Genomic DNA, 24,264 nt, shown 5'->3' on the forward strand with positions numbered 1-24,264 from the left:
GTGCTGAGTGTCACTGTCTGGTTATTTATAATGCTATTTTAACTTCAACTTCTTTTATTTCTAGAGCACATTTAAAAGGAAACCTGAGTATCAAGACTTGTATGCTTTAACATAATGTAAATGATGCCTCTTTCTGAAATACTTTTTTGTATTGTTTGTTTTTTTGGAATGTGAAATGTGCCATGTTTATTTTTTCTACATGCTTCATAAAGAGGCATCATTTACATTATATCAAGGCATACGAGTGTTGATTTCTCTAGGTCAGGGGTGCTCAATCCTGTTCCTGGAGATCTACCTTCCTGTACAGTTTAGCTCCTACCCTGATCAAACCCACCTGAACAAATTAATTAGGACCTGAAATCCACTTGATAATCATAGACGGGTGTGTTTAATAAGGGTTGCAACTGAAATCTGCAGGAAGGTAGATCTCCAGGAACAGGATTGGCCACCCCTGCTCTAGGTTATATTAAGTTTAACCTCAGTTGTTCAAAGTGTGTAAATAAGTGGGGGTTTTTTTAACATAAAAGAGTTTAAACACTCTGTTGCATAGCTTAATAAACTCAAAACTCTTAGTCTCTTAAAGGTGCAGTAGCCGATTGTCTTTAGAAAAAAAATGTTGTGGTGCTGGTAGAAACTCTCTGCACTGTCCAATAGTAATGATTTGTATAGTAAATATCTAGTAAATGATCTGTAATAGTTAATGATCTAAATGTATGATTTAATAGTAATGATCTAAATATTTTTATATTATGGGTGAGGCATAAGACTAAAAAATGTTCATCCAATTAATTGTCGGGCTGAGATCTCCCATAATTCCGATAAGTCACTTAAACTGTCTGTCAGCAAATGCAGATTTGAATTAATGCGCAGCCCTTTAACTGCAGATCCGCCGGTTGTGCATACACGCGCTGCGGGTTCATGAGAGAGAGAAAGAAAGAGCGCGAGCGGTAAAAACGAATGCTGAATCAAAACTTTTTAAAATTCTGAATTAATATTGGAGTGACTTTTGCACGCTGGAGGAAGGGCAACACCATGGCTAAAGTATTTCTGTTAGACAGGTAATGTTCTGTTTTAAAACTATTTTAGCTTCACGCTAAGCTGATGTAGATGTTGTTGTTATGAATGGATTATCTGCACAGACGTGTTAAGCCACTGAAATCTCCCGGCGAGAGATTGATGTGACTATTTTCAGTTTCATAAGGTCCTTTTACAGCATTGATAATGTTGATTTTTATTCAGTTTAACAGCAGAACATCAGTAAATAGCGCTATTCCACGTAGCCTGCTTAACTGAGCTGAAGTTGCTTTTATATTCACATTGGTTCAGTTTTGAACAATGACAACCTGTGACTCACTCCCAATATTGTTTACTCTGAATATTTGGTCTGATATAGCATGTAAGTGTGGCTTAGTAATGAGTGTAATTCCTCCATGCTGCTGGCCATCACTAGTTGCTGAGTGAGGGTTCTGCTGTCATCTTTAAGGTGCGCGTACTCGTGTTTCAGGAGGTGTGGCCTTGGAAGGCAGGGGTGTGACTATGTGGTTAGCATTGACACAGATCACCTACTGCACCTTTAAATGTTGACTTCTGTATTTTGATCGTATTTAAATAGTAGAGCTGTGCAATTAATCGAAAATCCGATTCGATTTAAATTTAGGCTTCAAACGATTATGAAAAAGCATTAATCGAGATAAACAATTATTGCATCATATGCCGCCCCCTTTCCAGCTGTACACATTTGTTGCTCTTAAAAGCACGAAAGACCGATGCTTATGTGTGTGTGCGGCCAGAAGCATGCGGCCGGTCAGCATTCGGTCTCATTTGCACACTGAGACAAGCAGAGGAGCGCAGACAACTAAAGTCATCTTAACGTGAGCGCTTTAATGGTCAAATAGGTGTCAAAACGCGGTGTTTAGTGATTATTCATATTAACCCTCATTTGTGTAATAAACAAACGAGTTGAGAATCAAAAGACGTGAAAGAGAAACCATTAAAGTGACCGCGCGAAATACTCCTGCTGCCGTCTGTTTTTATTATTAATCAAACAACAAGGAGAAAACCCCTCTCTGCTCTAGAATTTTTGTAGCTTAAGTGTTTTTCTTAGGGTGAAGATGCTTAAATCACAGTTTGTTTCATATTTTTATTCTATTGTATTTATTTCTCTTTCCTTTGCAGGGTGTAAAATAACTGTATGTATACAGTTGAAGTCAGAATTATTAGCCCTCCTGAATATTAGCAACCCTTTTCCCCCCAATTTCTCTTTAATGGGAAGAAGATTTTTTTTTTACTTTTTTCTAAACATATTAGTTTTAATTACTGATTTCTTTTATCTTTGCCATGATCCCAGAACATAATATTTTACTATATATTTTTCAAAATACAAGCATTCAGATTAAAGTGTGATTCAAAGGCTTAATTAGAGTAATTAGGCAAGTCACTGTATAACAGTAGTTTCTTCTGCAGACACTCAAAACATTTATTGCTTTTGGGGCCTAATAAAATTGACCTTAAAATGGGTTTCAAAATAATTAAACCTGCTTTTATTCTAGCCAAAATAAAACAAATAAGCCTAGAAGAAAAAAATATTATTGGAAACACTGTTAAAATTCCTTGCTCTGTTAAACATAATTTGGGAAATATTTATTAAAAAAAAAAAAAAATCCTCAGGAGCGCTAATAATTTTGACTTTAACTGATAATCATTTTGAATAATCGTGATCACAATTATGACCAAAATAATCGTGATTATGATTTTTCCCAAAATCGAGAAGCAGTATTTAATTGTTTAGCTGTTTTACATATTTAACAGGTTGCAATCTAGTTATGGATGTCAATTTATGATCTCTAACTTTTGTGTGTTGTTGGGGATGTTTTCATACACTCTGGGGTGATTTTGAGTCCTTATTTGGACTTTCTCTGTTTCAGCTTATGAAATTTGATTAATTTTGGGAAAATGCCTTGGCCTTTTTTCAACAACTCAACAATACACTTTGAGAAAATCTAAATAAGCAGCTATGCTCTCACACATACTGTAATCTGCTGTTTTAATACATGCAACTCCATTTAAAAGGCAGACACTTTTTGCACAGGCTTATCTAAAGGGTTAATGCTGCCAACTGATGATCAACAGTAAAAATTACAAACTGTGCCTCTTCCCGACAGAGAAAACCAGCAGCAATCAAGAACGCATGAATATTTGGTGTCATGTCAATTTAATGTAATATTTGTTTGACCCTTACAGGAGGCTCAGAACCTGATGGCTCTTACCAATGTGGACACTCCTCTGAAAGGAGGACTGAACACTCCTCTTCATGAGAGTGATTTCTCTGGGGTCACACCGCAGAGACAGGTTGTCCAGACGCCCAATACTGTGCTGTCTACACCCTTCAGGTGCCCATCATGCTTTCAAATTTGCTCCTTGAAAATCTGCCTCATGCTATTCCTGTTTCAGTGTGTGTTAATATGGAATCAGAGTTTTATATTTGAATTAATTTCCTATTTTATTATTTTTGCTCATTTCATTTTAGCTTTTGTTTTTATCCATAATTTGATATATATATGCCCGCCTGTGAATGACGTCTAGTTTAGTGAACAGAACCTGCATAGGCTGTGAATAATAGGTAATAGAGTTGTAACATTCAGTTTGTGGCACAGAGCGATCGTTTGGGAGCCGTGCGGGAAGTATGAACCGCAGATAGCAGTGAAAATGAAACCGAAAGCACGCACACATTTAAATAATAATGTCGCTTTATAGAGTTGATTATGACAAGCATTTAATTTGTTTTTCTTTCAGAGCGAACACATGGTGTTGTGCATGAGAATAAATGTTTAACAGTGTCAGTATAACTACTCTAGCCTATATAATGCAGGAGGGAATCTAATAATGACAAATGTCTCATTTTACCAGTAGTAAAAAATGATCTAATAATTTTGTCAATGACAGAATGCAAGCATATATCTCAAATGCAATAATTCAACTTTATAATTATGAATAGTTGTGTTCTGATGTCATCCCTTTTCTGTGCATTAATGACCAGGACATATTTAAAGTCTGTTCGGGTTCACTGTTCCAAGTCTATTCAAAATGTAGCATTTAACCAACAGTAGACCTACACATACTATTATTATACGTGTTGTTTCAGCACATGTTTAAGAAATAACAATAGTAATAGCCTACTCATATTAACCTTTATTTTAAATGTGTAAATGCATTACATTTACATTTAGTCATTTAGCAGATGCTTTTATCCTAAGCGACTTACAAATGAGGACAAGGAAGCAACTTACACAACTATAAGAGCAACAATGAATAAGTGCTGTAGGCAAGTTTCAGGTCTGTAAAGTCTAAGAAGGAAAGTATTAGTAATTTTTTTTTTTTTTTTTTGGGGTACAGTTAGTGTGATATCCAGAGAGGCAATTGCAGATTAGGAAGTGAAGTGGAGACTAAATAGTTGAGTTTTTAGTCGTTTCTTGAAAATAGCGAGTGACTCTGCTGTTCTGATGCTGTTAGGGAGTTCATTTCACCAACTGGGCAGATTAAGCGCCAGAGCATTACTGCGATACTTGTTGATTCAGACCCAAGCGTGTGCGTAGAGCGAGTTTTCTCAACTGTGGCTATCACGGATCAGCTGTGATCGATGTCGCCGTTTATCAGCGTCAGTCATCGGTGAACAGTGCCAGAGCGTTAGAGGCAATCGCAGCCATTTCTGTTGAGCTTGTGACCAATCATAGGCGTTTAAGAGCACGCTCAGCAGTGCTCAGAAAGCAAACTGGATAATACTTACATTTATTTATTTGCTATAAATGCTCATGTTCTGTGCATGTCCTTGATATGTGTTTGATGCATTCAAAAAGTGTTTTCTTTGAGCAGGTAATATATCTCACTGCTTGTAATAAAGGACAAAATTGTACAAAATAGAAATATATTTATAAATTATACATTTTAATACAATAATTCTTGTTCTGTGACATAAAAATATCAAATTGTTTATGGAAAGCATCGTCAATGCACTGTAATGCATCGAGATATTGAATTGAACCAAATCGATGGCATGATAATTGTAACCCAACTGTGAGACCAGTGTAGGTTCAAACCTCTAATAAAGTATGCATTTTATATTTGCATGTTCATATTCCATAATTGAGAGTTTTAAAAAAGTTTAGTTAATGTCAATGAATTAATATTTTTCTGTATTTATTTTTCTGTTTCTGCCATTGTAAGATTAAGATCACAGAACTTTGCGCATGAAATCACTGTATTAGTTTAGTATAAAGGATCACTTGACGTTGTAATGATTGTGTAAATGCAACTTTTAATCACACAAGCAAATAACATTTTTAAATATAATAAACATGTGTTACTATACAGCAAAAATTTTATGTTTTACTGTGTTTTATTTATATATATATATATATATATATATATATATATATATATATATATATATATATATGCATTGGTAAGCTTTTAGTAAGTAAGTTTATTTCAGGTTTAATAATGCTGTGTGAATAACGTAATTCCCCAGAACCCCCAGTCACACAGGCGAGGGTTTGACTCCTCATGGTGGACTGACTCCCAAAGCCTCAGTGGGTGTGACTCCAGGCCGGACACCATTGCGGGACAAACTCAACATCAACACTGAAGAGGGGGGAGTAGACTACACAGACCCGTCCTTCTCCAAACACATGGTACATTACACCAGCACTATTACACTTTCATTTTACTGAGGTTAAAAACACTGCTCCATAGTCACCATGAACTCTCAATAGTATTTGTATGTTTTTTTAATAACAATAGTTATTTGTAAGTTCTTTGTATAATGAATATCTATTAAGACAACAATATGATTGCATGTTATATATTGTATATTTCATATAGGTTTTGTCATGAATATAACCAATGCTGCTGTTATGGCATTAAAACATAAATAAATAAATAAATAAATAAATAAATATTAAATCAAAAGTTATGACATGACATAGGGGCGGAGCCAATCTGTTACTTGCTTGAGATCAGTCAATAGCAAGCAGCAATTATCCAATCGATACCCCAAACTAGGGCTGCACGATATATCGTTTCAGCATCGAAATTGCGATGTGCGCATCCGCGATAGTCACATCGCAGGAGGTGCGATGCAAAGCAAAAAAAAAATAAATAAAATAAAGATATATATATATATATATATATATATATATATATATATATATATATATATATATATATATATATTTATTTATTTATTTATTTATTTATATATATATATATATATATATATATATATATATATATATATATATATATATATATATATATATATATATATATATATATACACATATACATATACATAGTTTCCTCATGAGACAGCAGTGCATGAGTGCGTGAGTGAGTCAGACGTTCAGGAGTCGGGGGGCGGAGTGGGACCGGGGTAAAAGGTGACTGACGCAGGCTGCTGCTCCACACAGCAACAGAGAAGGCTTGGCAGAGCGAAAAATACTTTACTGCATTACTATTTTTGTTAAATAAATTTTTGTATCTGAACTGGGTTCCAGAGGCAGTTTATAAACTTGTAGCGTACTTAAAGTGGAAATTGATCGGTATATTATTCCATTACGCTGCATTATTGTTGTCTGCAATCTGTTGCTCTCTGTTTATGTAAGTTAGCTCTGTTAGCGCAGTAATTAAGACAATAGTCTGTTGACAGAGTAACGGTAACGTTCGGTTCTAAAGGTTAAAACGATGCTTGTGTAGTTGTGTCGAATTGTATGCACTTATAGGAGTTTTATGGTATGTTTAAATTACTGTCATTTGCAGACAGCAAGATATATGCTAAGCTAGTTAACCTTAGCATAGCTTCCCGTCACTCATAGATGTATACATCTATGCCCGTCACTTATTAACTTTTAGGCACCCAAATAGATGAGTGAGTCATTCTTGGTCCTCCAGCAGCCAATAAAAACTTGCTCTAGTTCTTTGTGGAAGAATTTTACAGTCAGTGGTGCAGCAGATAAAACAGTGATACTGTATGTAATGTGTGCAAAAGTACATCTTAAGTATATATATATATATATATATATATATATATATATATATATATATATATATATATATTAAGGGTGGAGCCGAACCCGAATACGGTATTCGGAAAGGCACGAATAGCGTGTTTTTACGAATACTTAATTCGAACAAATACTTGAAAAATTATTTGTATTCTGGAGCAAGAAAAACACTATATCAAAAAGCAGCGTTTCCTCATGAGACCACAGTGCATGCTCGCGTGAGTGAGAGTGAGAGTGAGAGAGAGAGAGAGAGAGAGAGAGAGAGAGAGAGAAAGAGACGCTCAGTCAGAAGTCGGAGGGCGCTTCTCCACAACAACAGACAGAAGGCTCGGCTGAGCGAAAAAAATACTTCACTGCATCATTATTTTTGTTAAATAGATTTTTGTACCTTAATTGGGTTCCAAAGGCAGTTTATAAACTTGTAGCGGAGTTGAAGCGGAGTTTGATCGGACGTCTGCAACCGGGTGCTCTGTTTACGCAACGTTAGCTCTGTTAGCGCGGTAATTTAGACAATAGACTGTTGACAGAGTAACGTTAACGTTCGTTTATAAAGGTTAAAACGATGCTTTTGCAGTTGTGTCGAATAGCATGCACCTATGGGAGTTATATGGTACGTCTACATTACTGTCTTTTGCAGACAGCAAGATATATGCTATAGGCTAGTTAACCTTAGCATAGCTTCCCGTCACTTTTTATTAACTTAAAACTCCTCAAATACATTTTGGCACTATGAAAAAATGAGACTGCTGCTAAGCCATTTCTTGGTCCTCCACCAGTCAAAAGAAAAAAAAAAACCTTCAGGTTCTGTGTGGAAGCATTTTACAGTCAGTGGTGCTGCAGATAAAACAAACTGATACTGTATAATGTGTGCAAAAGTGAAATCAGCAGAGGCAGAGATATTAAACATCTGTTAACATCTTCTATCCATAATCATTAATTAATTTCTTTTCGACTAAATACCTTTATCAATCTGGGGTTGCCACAGTGGAATGAACCACCAATTTATCCAGCATATGTTTTACGCAGTGGCTGCCCTTCCAGCTGCTACCCAGCACTGGGAAACATCCATACACTCTCTTTCACACACATACAATAGGGACAATTTAGCTTACCCAATTCACCTGTATTGCATGTGTTTGGACTGTGGTGGAAACCGGAGCACCCGGAGGAAACCCACGCCAACATCGGGAGAACCCAGTCGGGGCTCGAACCAGCAACCTTCTTGCTGTCAGGCGACAGTGCTACTCACTGTGCCACCGCGCAACCTTCTATGTAATGTATTATCACATTTACTAAAGCATCCTCTCCTGATACTGTCTTTGAACCCCCCACAAGCATCAATCCCCTCAATCAGCCCAGCTATGTTCTGCTAAATCCTCCACAAGCACCAAACCATCAACACAGCCACATTCTGCCCCAGCAAGTCAGTTTCAAACATAAAAAAAAAAAATCTTTGTGTTTGTTTTGTGGCAGGCAGATGACAATAGCAGGGCTGTATCTTTTAGTATTATATAGAATACTTTTGTTCTGCCAGATCTCCCGGGCAGGGTTTTATTTAGATTTATTTAGCTAATTTTAGTTTTTGGAATTCTGTGCATTGGAAAGAAGTTCTTTCAGAAGAAGAACAGTTTTTTGAAGTATTATTTGTTTTTATTCTGTCTATTCAGTGTCCTTCAACAAGAATGGTGGTGGTGGGGTTCATAATATTCACAATGGTATTTTATTAGTTGTTGGTTTAACCATGGATGAGATAATGGCTTCTATGTTATTTTCTTTTCAATGACATTTCTTATCACATGTTCAAAAACAACAACCAATATTGCATATCTATAATTTATATAATGGGTATAATTAAACAATACTTTCACTATAACGTAAATAAGAATTGTAATAGAAAAAATATATATTTTTGCGCCATTTTGAATTTTACTCGAATACAAATACAAATACAAATACCGGCTGCTCCGCACATCCCTAATATATATATATATATATATATATATATATATATATATATATATATATATATATATATATATATATATATTTATAAATATCGCAATATATATCGCAGGGAAAAAATTTTCCAATATCGTGCAGCCCTACCCCAAACACAAAATCGAGCCTGCAAACACAAATGCAAAAAAAAAAAGGTTTATTTGAGGCCTCTTCTCCAAATTTTGCTCCCTAAAATGCCATATCTGCATGTTTATTTTTCTGCACGTATTTGCTATCAGTGTGGTGTTCCTGGATGGTTGTGTTCTGTGTTTTCTCCAGCAAAGAGAGTCTCGTGAGCATCTACGACTGGGTCTGATGTCTCTGCCGGTGCCCAAAAATGACTTTGAGATCGTTCTTCCTGAAAACGCTGAGAAAGAGCTGGAGGAGACGGAGGTGGACGAGAGCTTTGTGGAGGACGCGGCTGAGATCGAACTGCGTAAACAGGCCAGTTAACCTCTGCAAACACACTGATGTTCATGAAGTGATCGCTGGCTGTCCAGACGTGCTGCGTTTGGTGTGTGTCTGCCGGTATTTATCTTGTGTGATATTTTCCACAGGCTGTCAGAGATGCTGAGAGGGAGAAAGAGCTGCGCCAGAGACACACATCGGTTCAGAGAGATTTACCAAGACCTTCAGAAGTGAGAACACACACACACACACACACACATCCTTGTGTATCTGTCCAAACAGTGGTGTTATAGGTAACTAAAAGTACATTCAAAATTTTATAGAGTTGAAGTCAGAATTATTAGCCCCCCTGAATTATTAGTCCCTGTTTATTTTTTACCCAATTTCTGTTTAACGGAGAGCAGATTTTCTCAACACATTTGTAAACATAATAGTTTTAATAACTCATTTCTAATAACTTATTTATTTTATCGTTGTCATGATGACAGTAAATAATATTTGACTTGATATTTTTCAAGACACTTCTATACAGCTTAAAGTGATATTTAAAGGTGTAACTAGGTTAAGTAGGTTAATTAGGCAGGTTAGATTAATTAGGCAAGTTATTGCATAATGATGGTTCGTTCTGTAGACCATAGAAGAAAAATTAGCTTAAAGTGGCTAATAATTTTGACCTAAAAATGGCTTTTAAAAAGTAAAAACTGCTTTTATTCTAGCCAAAATAAAACAAATAAGACTTTCTCCAGAAGAAAAAAATATTATCAGACACACTGTGAACATTTCTTTGCTCTGTTAAACATCATTTGGGAAATATTTAAAAAAGAAAAAGAAATTCAAAGGGGGCTAATAATTCTGACTTCAACTGTATATACACATTTATATATAACGTAAAGTAACTGTAACTAAGAAACATAAGACATTTAGACTTTGCCATATGTATTCATGCTGGGCAAAAATGTATCACATCCAAATAAAAAAAAAAATGGTGTATGAGTGCATATAAAATTGCACACACGCATACATAGAAACAAAATTATACACAACAATTTTGTTACAAAAATATTTCATCATAAATAAATTGTATCATATACATAAATATTTTATATCTATATAATATATAAAATGCTAGAAATGTTATGAAATTCTATCTGTTATACTAAAATAACACTGTTACAATGTCATTTTTTATTAATTAAATGCTATTTTAATATTTAATTTATTATAATATGTATGCATGCCTGTATGTATAGAGATATATTAAAATAATATCTATAGCAGTTTTGTTATTATTATCTTTAAAGGGCACCTATGGTGAAAAAATCTACTTTTTAAGTTGTTTGGACAGACGTGTGTGTATATATTGTATAGACTGTCATATTGGGGTAATATAAACACACCCAGTCCTTTTTTTTCCAATTAAACAACATAAAAACGGTGAACCAATTGGAGCGGTTTTCAGAGCGACCGCAACTTGACGTAGGAGTGCGATCCCCCCGCCCACCGAATTAATTGACCACTGTTGCATTAACATGTCCCGGTAGTCACGTGTATAATCATGTCAACAAGACCAGACGTGCGCAAAGCACGCAACTGGAAATAAAAGCTCTGTTCAGTTCTCTAGGATCATCAATCATCATCAAATATGATCAAGAGTGAGTTTTACATGTTTAAAATGTTTTAAAACAGTGCACGTGTGTAATGAACGACAGCGATTCACTTCAGCTTTACTTCATCAGCACAGCCGCGTGTCAGAACAATTACGAAAGAAGACACTTCAATCCCGGTTTGTGGACGTTAATTCAGGTTTATTTTGTACATAAACAACAGATATCCATACAGCAGCGGAGATTAAGCTGCATCCTGTCACTTTGCATGCAAAAAGAGTGGGAAAAGATTGGGAAGCTAAAGGCCCCTTGCACAGAAAAACATGAGCATTTAAAGGGCACATAGGTAACCCTTTTTTTCATATTTATTATAAGTCTTTTGTGTCCCCAGAATGTGTCTGTAAAGTTTCAGCTCAAAACACCCGTCAGGGTATTTATTATAGCTGTTTGAAATGTCTGTATTAAAGCTGGGAAAAGGTTGTTGCTGTTTTTTTGCACTGGGCCTTTAAGGCGAGTCATCCCCGCCCACCATTCCCACATGCCTGTCAGCAGCATGCCTCAATCCCCGCCCGCGGCTGCCTCAGGAAGCAGATCTCACGTAACATTTGTGAGAAATACTACAGTAAGAACTTTACCAATCAGTATTTGATGCAACTTTTGTGGAGTTGCAACAATGAGTTCACGCACACACAGCGCAGACACACACACACACACACAGCACCGACACGTAGCCCAGACACACGCACATACATATCGTAGACAGGCAGACGTACTCACACACACACATAGCACAGACACGTAGCGCAAACACACGCACATACATAGCGTAGACAAGCAGACACACTCGCACACACACATAGCACAGACACGCAGCGCAGACGCACGCACACACACATACATAGCGTAGACAGTCAGACACACTGACACACACATACATAGCAAAGACACACACACACACACACACACACACAGACAGTGAGAGAGACACGCGGCTGTGCGGCTGTGCTGATAAAGTGAATCGCTGTACTTCCTTACACACGTGCACTGTTTTAAAACATGTTAAACTTGTGAAACTCACTCTTGATCACGTCTGATGATAGTTGATGATTCTAGCAAACTGAACAGACCTTTTATTCCCGGTTGTTTTGCGCTCGTCCTGTCTTGTCGATATGAGTATATGCATTACTATGGAGACATGTTAATGCAACAGCTGTCAATCAATATTGGTGGGCGGGGGGACCGCACTCCTACGTAAAGTTGCGGTCGATCTGAAAACCGCTCCAATTTGTCCACCGTTTTTATGTTGTTAAATTGAAAGAAAATGGACTGGGTGTGTTTATTTCAGCCCAATATGACCGTATATATACTATACTTACACACGTCTGTCCAAACAGAAAAGTAGATTGAAAGTAGATTTTTCACCATAGGTGCCCTTTAAAGCAAATAAATAAACGTAAATATTATTCCGCTTGCTTTCTGAGCGCTGTCGAGCAAGTTTTTAAAGGCCTATGATTGGTCACGAGCTCAACAGTAACTGGCTCTAATTCTCTGGCGCTGTCTACCGATGAGTGACGCTGATAAACGGCAGTGGCGATCACAGCTGATCCATGATAGATGCAGTGGAGAAAACCCACTCTGCAGACAGGCTTTTGTCGTGTCTAGTTCCAGAAGTATCGCTGTAACAGCAGAGAGGAGAGTAAACGTTACCTCACGCCAGCAGGTTTAAAGGTCAGAAATGGCTGATTTTCAAAACTATGTACTAAATGTCATTGTAAATGTGTGTTTTCAGGTGAACGAGACGATTCTCCGTCCTCATAACGTGGAGCCTCCTCTGACCGATTTGCAGCAGGCAGAAGAGCTGATCAAGCGAGAGATGATCACCATGATCCACTACGACTGTCTGCATCACCCCTTCAGCGACGCCAAGAAGACTAAAGGAGTGAACTCCAGTTCCAACAACGCCGAGCACATCTCCTACCTGGAGAAAACACCCTACGAGAAGGTCTCCGAGGAGGAGCTCAAAAAGGTGCAGTCTGCTTGCTTGACTCTCCTGAATTTCACTCCAGAAATTGAGATTTTCAAAATGCATCGCTATTCTCTCTCGACTCCATTCCAAGCCATTTTTTAACTAATAACAAGGTGTCCACAAGGTAAAAGTTGATCAGTCAATTTATAGAAGTGCTATTTTTTAAGGTGTTAAATTTTTTTGTCTTCAAATCTATCTAAATGTAAATATAATCTAAATGTAAATCAATTGGGATGCTGTTAAGTTTATGAACTGGATAAAATTAGATTTGACTTGATGCTGCTTTGCTCACTGCAATAACTTTGGAAACACTGTCATTCATGCTGCTGTATAGGCGCCGCCTGCTGGAAGAGAGTGGATTAGCACTTTTAATCAGTATCATTCATTCATTCATTCATTTTCCTTCAGCTTAGTCCTTTTATACATCAGGGGTCACCACAGCGGAATGAACTGCCAACTTATCCAGCATATGTTTTTTACGGCGGATGCCCTTCCAGCTGCAACCCAACACTTGGAAACACTCAAATACTCTCATTCACACTCGTACACTACGGCCTATTTAGTTTATTCATTTCACTTATAGCACATGTGTTTGCACTATCGGGATGCGACATTAATTGTTTTATACTGAAATTTTCCTTCTAAGAGCGCTTCCTTGGTGTTATCCATATTTCTTTGCACGCTAAACACACGTCATCCACAACAGCAAATAAAAAAACTGCAACTGCATATATATATATATATATATATATATATATATATATATATATATATATATATATATATATATATATATATATTTTTTTTTTTTTTTTTTTTTTTTTTTTCCATCTGGCCCTCGGCCCAAAAAGTTTGGACACCCCTGATCTAGACAATTCACAGACTATTTTTTTATTTATCTTTTACTGTATGCATAAACTTTTTATAAACGGGTTGTTTTTATTCTAGTCACATAAATTAATTGTTTAAATATCTATCACATATATGGTACTGCTTATATTATTTCACCATTTGTGCACCAATATAAGTAGTGAATGTGCGTGTCCGTGATTGGGGCTGTGTCAGTGTGGTAATGTGGGCTGGTGTGGCTACAGTGCCAGGGCTGAATTTTTGTCCCAGTCCGCCCCTGTTGCCATGTGATAGCGAACCGCACCAAGAGAAAAGAGCAACAATGTAACTATTTTAATCCCTGTTTCGGAACAAATGAATCACTTCTCTGGTATAAAAGAACCAGTAAAAGCATGTTAGAATGTATCGAATTTAACTCCTGTATATACCCTGAATTAATTGACCCTTGATATCACTGCATGGCTATTAACAGATTTTTTAATGAGCTATTGTAAGCATAGTTCACTTGCATTGGCAGGTTGTTAGTTTGCATGTAACAATATTTATTTGATTTATTGGCGTTATCATTGTATTGATGTAAATTAAATTCAAGTGGAAGAGGCACTTTATGTTTTAGTCTGGGAGGAAAATCTGGCAGGGATTTTTTTTTTTTATTGTAAAATGATATAATGAAATGAAACGTGTGAGCACACAGGCGGATGGAGACATCTAGAATTATTAATATGACATTCATATTCAGTGTGAATCTCTGGAGCTTTAGTCAATCTGCAGGTACAGATTCAGAGCGGCTGGAAGTTATGCAGAGCGGGAAGCTCATGCCAGAACATGTCAGATTTCACAGCAAAATTAAAACAGGCTGCAGTCAGTTTTGGCACTGTTAAGATATATTATGAAATTACACCAATTTCAGCACATCTCTGTTTCCAATAGTTGCAAATTATTATCATCATAATGTACTTCTACATTAAACATTTGTATATGCCGTTAGCTTCATTTCGTAAACACAAACATATAATTTAAACCGAATTAAATATGATTTTTTTGTCACACTTTTACTGTAAGGCTTGTTTGCGCATTGTGCAGCATTTATTAATTATAGGTCAACATTTACTAATGCATTACAAACATCCAAAGTAATTTGTTCTTTCAGTTTTGGTAGTCATTATGTATGGTTTTCACTGCATTTTAGCCTTGAGCTCATAGTCTGTGTGTCTGTCAGGCTGGAGATCTGCTCCTGCAGGAGATGGAGGTGGTCAAGCATGGGATGGGTCATGGAGATCTGTCCATGGAGGCGTATAACCAGGTGTGGGAGGAGTGTTACAGTCAGGTGCTGTACCTGCCCGGTCAGAGCCGCTACACCAGAGCTAACCTGGCCAGCAAGAAGGACAGGATCGACTCTCTGGAGAAAAAGCTGGAGGTGAGATCTTCATCGCTGTCTCCTTTGTGGCCACTAGATGGCGCCGTCTGGCTGAAAAATATGTGTTCGAACATTACTGAAGGGTTTGAGGAATTAAGTGCTGTTTTTTGGCTGGTTTTAATTTAGGAGACTTTTGTTTTCACTTGTTAGGAGTTTAATCTTTTTAGATGAGTGTTTAATATATTATTTAACTTTTTATTATTTTTTTATATCTATTTTTTATATAATTTATTCCCTTCCCCCTATATATTGCATTTATTTTTGTTTTATGTTTTATTGGTGTTATTTGCTCAGTATTTATGAAATTTTATGTATTTATTATTAATTTTTTTTCTTCTGTTTTTTGCTTGGGTATTTCATCTTTTTGTTGAATTTGTTACTGTATTGTTTATTTTTATTTATTATTATCAGATCTATTTATTGAGTTGATTCCTGAGTCCAGGAGTTGAGTTTGAGATTGCTTTAGAGACATCTTGTACAAAGGGTCTCCTTTGAGGAGTTTCTTACAGCAATCTAAAGAAACAGCAGAGGTTATAAGAAAGGGAAAGACAGCAGTGGTGTAGTTGTGTAATGCTTTGTTAAAACTCAGAGTCGTGGCGTGTGTTTCCTCTGTTGGATGTTTTATTGTTTTTGTTTCCATCTCATGACTTTGGAGAATTCGCTGACCCTTTTTTGCATGTCACACTTTATTGCAAAATTGAACGTCTGAAAATAGTTTGCGTCTTGTGCTGGTTTTAATATTTTCTGGAGCCAGTGTCTGAAGGACAAATTGAATCCTGGTTTTTCTCAGACTTCCCGTTTAAACATGACAGGATCAACAGAGTAAATGACTCCTCATATTTTTTCTATATTAATTTTTTTTTTCCTAGGCATTTTATGTTTTGAATATGTGTAATATATATTTATATGTGCGTCTCGGTGGCGCAGTAGGTAGCTCGACAGCAATAAGGTCACTGGTTCAAGCCTTAGCTGGGTCAATTGCCATTTCTGTGTTGAGTTTGCATGTTCTCTCCGTGTTGGCGTGGGTTTCCTCCGGGTGCTCCGGTGTCCAATTTGGTGCTTCGTAACTGGGGCGGTGCGGTGGGGCAGTTGCCTCACATCAAGAAGGTCGCTGGTTTGAGCCTCGGCTTGGTCAGATGGCATTTCTGTGTGGAGTTTGCATGTTCTCCCTGTGGTAGTGTGGGTTTCCTCCAGGTGCTCCGGTTTCCCCCACAGTCCAAACACATGTGCTGTAGGTGAACTGAGTAAGCTTAATTGTCTGTACTGTATGAGTGAATGAGTGTATGGATGTTTCCCAGTGTTGGGTTGTGGCTGGAAGGGCATCCTCTGTGTAAAACATGTGCTGGATAAGTTAGCGGTTCATTCCACTGTGTCGACCCCTGATTAATAAAGGGGCTAAGCCGAAAAGAAAATTAATGCATCAATGGATTTTTATTTCGATGCATTTTAACTATTGATATTTTAAATAGCTGAGCATTTCGTCGTTGTCTTATGTGTTTTATTTTAAGTTTGCATTTCAATTTTTTACTTAATTTTATTTGTTTTTACCCCCTTTTTGTTGGTTTGCCATAATTGTTTTTATTTTTTATTTAGACAAAACCAGTGGGATATCAGTGTAAAGCATTTTCACCTATGGTCTTTTTTTTTTTCTTTCACATTATTGATTATTATTAGTATTTTTTTTTATTTGCTATTTTATTCCGTTTTTCCTTTGTTGATTTCACTTTTTATTTTATTTTTGGCTGAGTATTTTATATTTTGTAATTTTTTTATTTTTATTTTTATTTTGTTCGATATTTATATATTTTTATTTCTTCATTTTTATGTATTTAATTCATCTTTATTTATGTAGCACTTTTACAATGTAGATCGTGTCAAAGCAGCTTCACATAAATGATCTAGTAAACTGAAGCTGTCAGTCCAGTTTTCAGAGTTGAAGTTCAGTTTAGTGTGGTTTAATTTTCACTGCTGAAAGTCCAAACACTGAAGAGCAAATCCATCGATGCGCAACTCTATAAGTCCCAAGGCTAGCAAGCCAGTGGCAACAGTGACAGGGAACAAACTTCACCAATTGATGGAAAAGAAGGAAAAAAACCTTTTATACATGTTTTCTATATTTTACATTTGTTGTATTTATTAGAACTATGATGTTATAGTATACTTTTTTTGTGCCTTTTTGTAATTTTTTTACCTTTTTAATTTTTTCCAACACTTTTTGTATTTTATACTAAGCATTTAGTATTTTGTAACAATATATATATATATATATATATATATATATATATATATATATATATATATATATATATATATATATATATATATTTGTAATTTTTTTTGAATATTTTTACATAATTTAAGTAGCTGTCTTTATATATATATATATATATATATATATATATATATATATATATATATATATATATATATATACACACACACACACCTGTGGTGTTTTTTCTTTCATAATATTGATTTTATTTTTTTTTTTATTATTAGTACTTTTTAAGATAAATTTTATTTTTCATATAATATTTTTATTTTCCTTTGTTGTTTTATTTATTTATTTATTTTTGGCTGAGCATTTTATGTTTTTTTTTTTACAATTATAATTTTTTTCTTATTTAGTAAATATTTTTTTTTTCATAATTTAGTATGTTGTGTTTTCTTTTATTTATTAGTATTATAATGTTATATTATAATTCTTTTGTTTTTGTAATGTTTTCACCTTTTTAATTTTTTCCAACACTTTTTGTATTTTATACTAAGCATTAAATATTTTGTAACAATATATATATATTTGTAAATTTTTTTAGAATTTTTTTTTACATAATTTAAGTAGCTGTCTTTATATATATATATATATATATATATATATATATATATATATATATATATATGTGTATATATATATATATATGTATATATATATATGTATATGTATATGTGTATATGTATATGTGTATATGTATATGTGTGTATATATATATATATATATATATATATATATACACACACACACACACACACACACACACACACCTGTGGTGTTTTTTCTTTCATAATATAGATTTTTTTTTTATTATTAGTACTTTTTAAGAGAAATTTTATTTTTCATATAATATTTTTATTTTCCTTTGTTGTTTTATTTATTTATTTATTTATTTATTTTTGGCTGAGCATTTTTTTTTTTTTTTACAATTATAATTTTTTTCTTATTTAGTAAATAATATTTTTTTCATAATTCAATATGTTGCGTTTTCTTATATTTATTAGTATTATAATGTTATATTATAATTCTTTTGTTTTTGTAATGTTTTCACCTTTTTTCTAACATTTAATTTATATTTTGCTAAGCATTTAATATTTTATCACAATTAAAGTTTTTAAAATTTAGTTAAAAAATTAAAATATAGCAACTGAAGTCATGAAGAAACCTAACTTAACTTTTTTTTTCACTCGGCCATTTTGCCTTTTTTATTTTTTGCTTATTTTACATTTTTTGAATTCACTCCTTCATTTACCTTCAGCTTGGTCCCTTATTTATCAGGGGTCACCACAGCGGAATGAACCACCAACTATTCCAGCATATGTTTTATGCAACGTATGCCCTTGCAGCTGGGAAACACCAACACACTCTTACATTTAAACTCAAACAATACGGCCAATTTAGTTCCTCCAATTCATCTATAGTGCATGTGTTTAAACTGTGGGGGAAACCTGAGCACCCGGAGGAAACCCACGCCAGCATGGGCAGAACATGCAAACTTCACACAGAAATGCCAACTGACCCAGCTGGGACTGGAACCAGTGACCTACTTGCTGTGAAGCAACAGTGTTAACCACTGAACCACCGCATAGCTCGTCCTAGGTCTTACCCAAGGCCTCCTCTTAGCGGGACATGCCTGGAACACCTCCCTAGGTAGGCATTCAAGAGGCATCCGATACGGATGTCCAAGCCATCTCAGCTGACTTCTCTTGATGTGGAGCTCCTCCAGGGTGACAGAGCCCCTCACCCTATCGATAAGGGTGCGCCCTGCCACTCTGCAAAGGAAACTCATTTTAGCCGCTTGTATTTGAGATCTTGTCCTTTCCGTCATGACCAAAAGCTCAGGGCTATAGGTGAGAGTAGGAACGTAGATTGACCGGTATATCGAGAGCTTTGCCTTTCGGCTCAACTCCTTTTTTACTACAAAGGACCAGTACATTGACCGCATTACTGCTGCTGCTGCTCTAATCCGCCTGTCAATCTCTCGTTCCATCCCTCCCTCCCTCACTCATGAACAACACCCCAAGCTACTTGAACTCCTCCTGGGGTCTTTGTTGTTTTTTAATTTATAATTTCTTGATTACAATTTTTCTCCTCTGTATTTTTCCATCAGATGAACCGTGGCCACATGACGGCGGAGGCGAAGCGAGCAGCAAAGATGGAGAAGAAGATGAAGATCCTGCTGGGTGGATATCAGTCGAGGGCGATGGGCTTGCTGAAGCAGCTCAGTGAAGTGTGGGATCAGCTGGAGCAGGCCAACCTGGAGCTGCACACCTTCATGGAGCTTAAGAAGCAGGAGGATCTGGCCATCCCACGCAGACAAGAGGTGCGCATATACACACACACACCACACTCTGGCCATCCCACGCAGACAAGAGGTGCGCATATACACACACACACCACACTCTGGCCATTCCACACAGACAAGGGGTGCACATATACACACAAACACCACACTCTGGCCATTCCACACAGACAAGGGGTGCGCATATACACACACACACCACACTCTGGCCATTCCACACAGACAAGAGGTGCACATATACACACACACCACACTCTGGCCATTCCACACAGACAAGAGGTGCGCATATACACACACACCACACTCTGGCCATTCCACACAGACAAGAGGTGCGCATATACACACACACCACACTCTGGCCATTCCACACAGACAAGAGGTGCGCATATACACACACACACCACACTCTGGCCATTCCACACAGACAAGAGGTGCACATATACACACACACCACACTCTGGCCATTCCACACAGACAAGGGATGCACATATACACACACACCACACTCTGGCCATTCCACACAGACAAGGGATGCACATATACACACACACCACACTCTGGCCATTCCACACAGACAAGAGGTGCGCATATACACACACACCACACTCTGGCCATTCCACACAGACAAGAGGTGCACATACACTTCTAGATCAATCCAGCATTCAATCATCGCACACTTAGCCTAAACCACTGTGTGGACAATGGGGGTTAAGTCTTGAAGGGATGCAGCTGAAGATACTCGCGTCAGAACAGCAATACTAATTCATATTTTTAAAGTACTGTTGGGGTAGACATTAAAGGGGTGGCCCAGAGTGTATTCTTAAGGCTTGGTTGTGCTTATGGGGTGCAAAGCAATTTGTGTTCGTGCTTCATCTCTGTAAAAATCACATTATTTTTCGAATATCTTTAATCAAATACAGCTACTCAGCTAACATGAAAACGACTGTCATAGTTCCTAGTTTCTTCAAAGGTCCGCTCTTAAAGGGCCATGAAACCCCCTTGTTTCAGCAAGGTGTTTTCCCACCTCTACTTTGGAAGAAGTCAGGAAAGTGGGTGAATCCAGCTCTGTTTAGGCGGGAGTGTCGGAGGAGCAAAAGAGGGATGATCTGGGAGTGTTGATTTGGGCACGCGCTGATTTTGAAAACAGTCACAAACACACACACACACGGGAGAAAGTGACTGTGGTCCCATTCACACTAATGTGTTTTAGTTTTAAAACGGCATTTGAAAAAGAAAACGATCCGCGTCCACACTTGCGTTTTACCCAGCGTTTCTGAACAGCTCTCCGTCTACACTAAAACTCTGAAAACGCACATCACGTGACCACACACACACTCTCGAGCAAGCACTGCATCCCATATACCCAGATGAGAGCTCTGCTCGTCGGACTGCACATCAAGCATCTCACGCTGGATCTAATATCATTATATTTATTAAACGTTATATTTCATCTATCTTGTTGTCTTTATCTAACGACATATTCCCCGACTTTGGTCATTGGAATCTATGACTTGTTCTCAGGTAACGTTATTTGGCTGAGCGCAAAGATAAGTTAATGATTAATGTAATCACGTAGCCTACATTCTGTATATTGACTGATCGCTTGCCCTTATTTCCTATAATGTATAAACTTATTGTATGTTATACTTTTATTATGGCCATTATCGATTATTAAAACTGATATTCAGCAAAAGAGAGGGTATGTTTCGTATTTTCACTGAAATTGAAAGGAGGCAGTTGTTATCGGCTCCGTTTTGTTATTAATATTCACATCGTGAAGATGACGCTCATAAATGCTGCATAAAGCCTCAACATTTCTGCTGTCTGATTAGTTGCTAATATCCAAATGAAAATCGACAGTTCCTTAAATCATGTTTTCATTTTATTGTTGAGAAAGTGAAACAACGGTGCCAGGGTGATGTGAATCAAGTTATAAAGTACACTGTTCCCTTTGAAGATTTACCCGTGTCCTCGGTAGTCTGTTTTCCATATTAAACTGAGAAGGGGGAGACTGCAACCTTGATCAAACTTGCGAAGTCTGAACTTACAAGAAGAGGATGCAGGACTGAACTGTGTGTTAGGCTACTTCATATTGAGGAAAAGCCCCAATCAGAGAGGCGAATGTCGGCAGCCCCGCCTTTGTTTTCAGATGTCTCCGTTGTCCCCCATCCACACTGAGGCTCCGTTTACACTAGTGCGTTTTAGATTTAAAACGGCTTTGTAGAATGAAAACGATCCGCGTCCACACTCGCGTTTTACCCAGCGTTTCTGAACAGCTCTCCGTCCACACCAAAACGCTGAAAACGCACATCACGTGACCACACACACACTCTCGGGCAAGCGCTCCTGCATTTCTACCCAGATGAGAGCTCTGCTTGTCGGACTGCTCATCAAGCATCTCCCGCTGGATCTGATCTCACTATATTTGCTAAACGTGATATTTCATTCATGTTGTTGTCTTTATCTAACGACATAGGCCAATTCCCTGACTTTGGTCATTGGAATCTATTAAGTTACTTGTTCACGGGTAACATGTTTTGGTTAAGCGCAAAGATAATTAATCCAGGTACATTGACTGATCGCTTGCCTTTATTTCCTACAATGTATAAACTTATTGTATGTTATACTTTTATAATTATCGATTATTAAAACTGATATTCAGCAAAAGAGAGGGTGCGTTTCGTATTTTCACTGAAATTGAAAGGAGGCAGTTGTTATAGGCTCCGTTTTGTTATAAATATCCACACAGTGAAGATGACGCTCATATATGCTGCACGGCGCCTCAACATTTCTGCTGTCTGTTAAGTTGCTAATATTAAAAAGAAAATAGGCAGTTCCTTAAATCATGTTTACATTTTATTGTTGAGAAAGTGAAACAACGTAGCCAAGGTGATGTGAATGAAGTTATAAAGTACACTGTTCCCTTTGAAGATTTACCCGTGTCCTCGGTATGTTTATATCAAACTGAAAAGGGGGAGACTGCAGCCTTGATCAAACTTGCGAAATCTGAACTTACAAGAGGATGCGAGACAACTGTGTGTTAGGCTACTTAATATTGAGGAAAAGCCCCAATCAGATAGGCGAACGTTTGCAGCCCCGCCTCCGTTTTCAGATGTCTCCGTCTTTCCCCATCCACACTGAGACGGAGCAGCAGCGTTTCAGAATGAAAACGGCCTCTCCAGCGTTTTCAAAAAGCTTCGTTTTCGGCGCTCGAGAACTCCGGCGTAGTGTGGACGGATGGCGTAACCGTAGCAAAACATATGCGTTTTCAAACTAAAACGCACTAGTGTAAACGGGGCCTGAGACGGAGCAGCAGCATTTTAGAATGAAAACGGCCTCTCCAGCGTTTCCAAAACGCTCCGTTTTCCGCACTCAAAAACTCTGGCGTAGTGGTGATGGATGGCGTAATTGTAGCAAAACTTATGCATTTTAAAACAAAAACACATTAGTGTAAACGGGGCCTCTGTTTACTTGGACATCAGTAATCGAATTATTTGACATTATTAAATGGTGGACTTTAACTGCAGTTTGGCTCTTTCATTCTGGGAATTCATTCATGCCCCTCGCGACAAACGAGATATTTGATTCAAGGAACTGCTGTAAGCGTCTATTTTTCATGTAATGTTTGATACCGCATGGAGAATGAGAGAAAAGAAAAACTCAGCATTTCCCGGAAACTTAGATGCACACGGCAGGTAGCGTCAGAAAGTCGCGTGTGTTATTCCGGTCACAAAATGCGGTGAAAATCCTACACGACGGTAATAGTTTGGTTGTGGTGCTAACATGTTTACACTCAGTTTATATATATATATATATATATATATATATATATATATATATATATATATATATATATATATATATATATATATATATATATATATATTTTTTTTTTTTTTTTTTTTTTTTTTTTAGGGTTGTTTTTTTTTATAAATGTATATTTTTATTATTATTTTGTTTAATTTTATTTTAATGCTATATCAATTCATATCAGTATTGAATCAAATGTGATGTAGTAAAGTGTAAAATAATTATGTTTTATGTTCATGCTCTAACATTAGCTTGCATTCAATATGTTAAAGAATATTTTTTTTATATAAAATATAATCACTTTTGGAATTTTTTAAAATGTTTAGATTTTTTTTTTCCAGCTGTTTGCATGTACACTTTCTTCCGTATTGACTGTATTTGTGTGTTCCTGTGTCCAGGCTCTGAGAGAAGATGTTCAGCGTCAGCAGGAGCGAGAGAAAGAGCTGCAGCAGAGATTTGCTGACCTGATGCTGGACAAACAGACCCTCAGCAGCAAGATCTGAAACTCACACTCTCTGTA

The 24,264-nt window shown here is 36.6% G+C and overlaps 1 protein-coding gene across 6 annotated transcripts in view; it reads left to right on the forward strand.

The window, feature by feature from the left end:
- The window catches only part of cdc5l (CDC5 cell division cycle 5-like (S. pombe)), a 452,249-nt gene that overhangs the window by 20,505 nt on the left and 407,480 nt on the right, over positions 1–24,264 (forward strand). Inside the window, exons 9-16 of one of the 6 annotated variants that reach the window (XR_015945067.1) lie at positions 3,241–3,389; positions 5,525–5,687; positions 9,336–9,500; positions 9,614–9,694; positions 12,858–13,094; positions 15,163–15,360; positions 19,743–20,059; positions 20,464–20,759. Coding sequence is in view for 3 of the 6 variants with exons in the window: in XM_087288776.1 (XP_087144902.1) it covers positions 3,241–3,389; positions 5,525–5,687; positions 9,336–9,500; positions 9,614–9,694; positions 12,858–13,094; positions 15,163–15,360; positions 19,743–20,163; positions 20,566–20,615 (1,464 nt within the window). In the remaining 3 variants the exon portion in view is untranslated. Of the gene's footprint in view, positions 1–3,240; positions 3,390–5,524; positions 5,688–9,335; positions 9,501–9,613; positions 10,121–12,857; positions 13,095–15,162; positions 15,361–19,742; positions 20,164–20,463; positions 22,746–24,142 lie in introns of those variants that run through there. The other 5 variants (XR_015512488.1, XM_087288777.1, XM_087288776.1 and 2 more) reach the window with 5 other exon arrangements.

The sequence above is a fragment of the Danio rerio genome, chromosome 17, assembly GCF_052040795.2.
Source record: "Danio rerio strain M-AB ecotype USA chromosome 17, GRCz13ab, whole genome shotgun sequence".
NCBI classification, from domain to species: domain Eukaryota; kingdom Metazoa; phylum Chordata; class Actinopteri; order Cypriniformes; family Danionidae; genus Danio; species Danio rerio.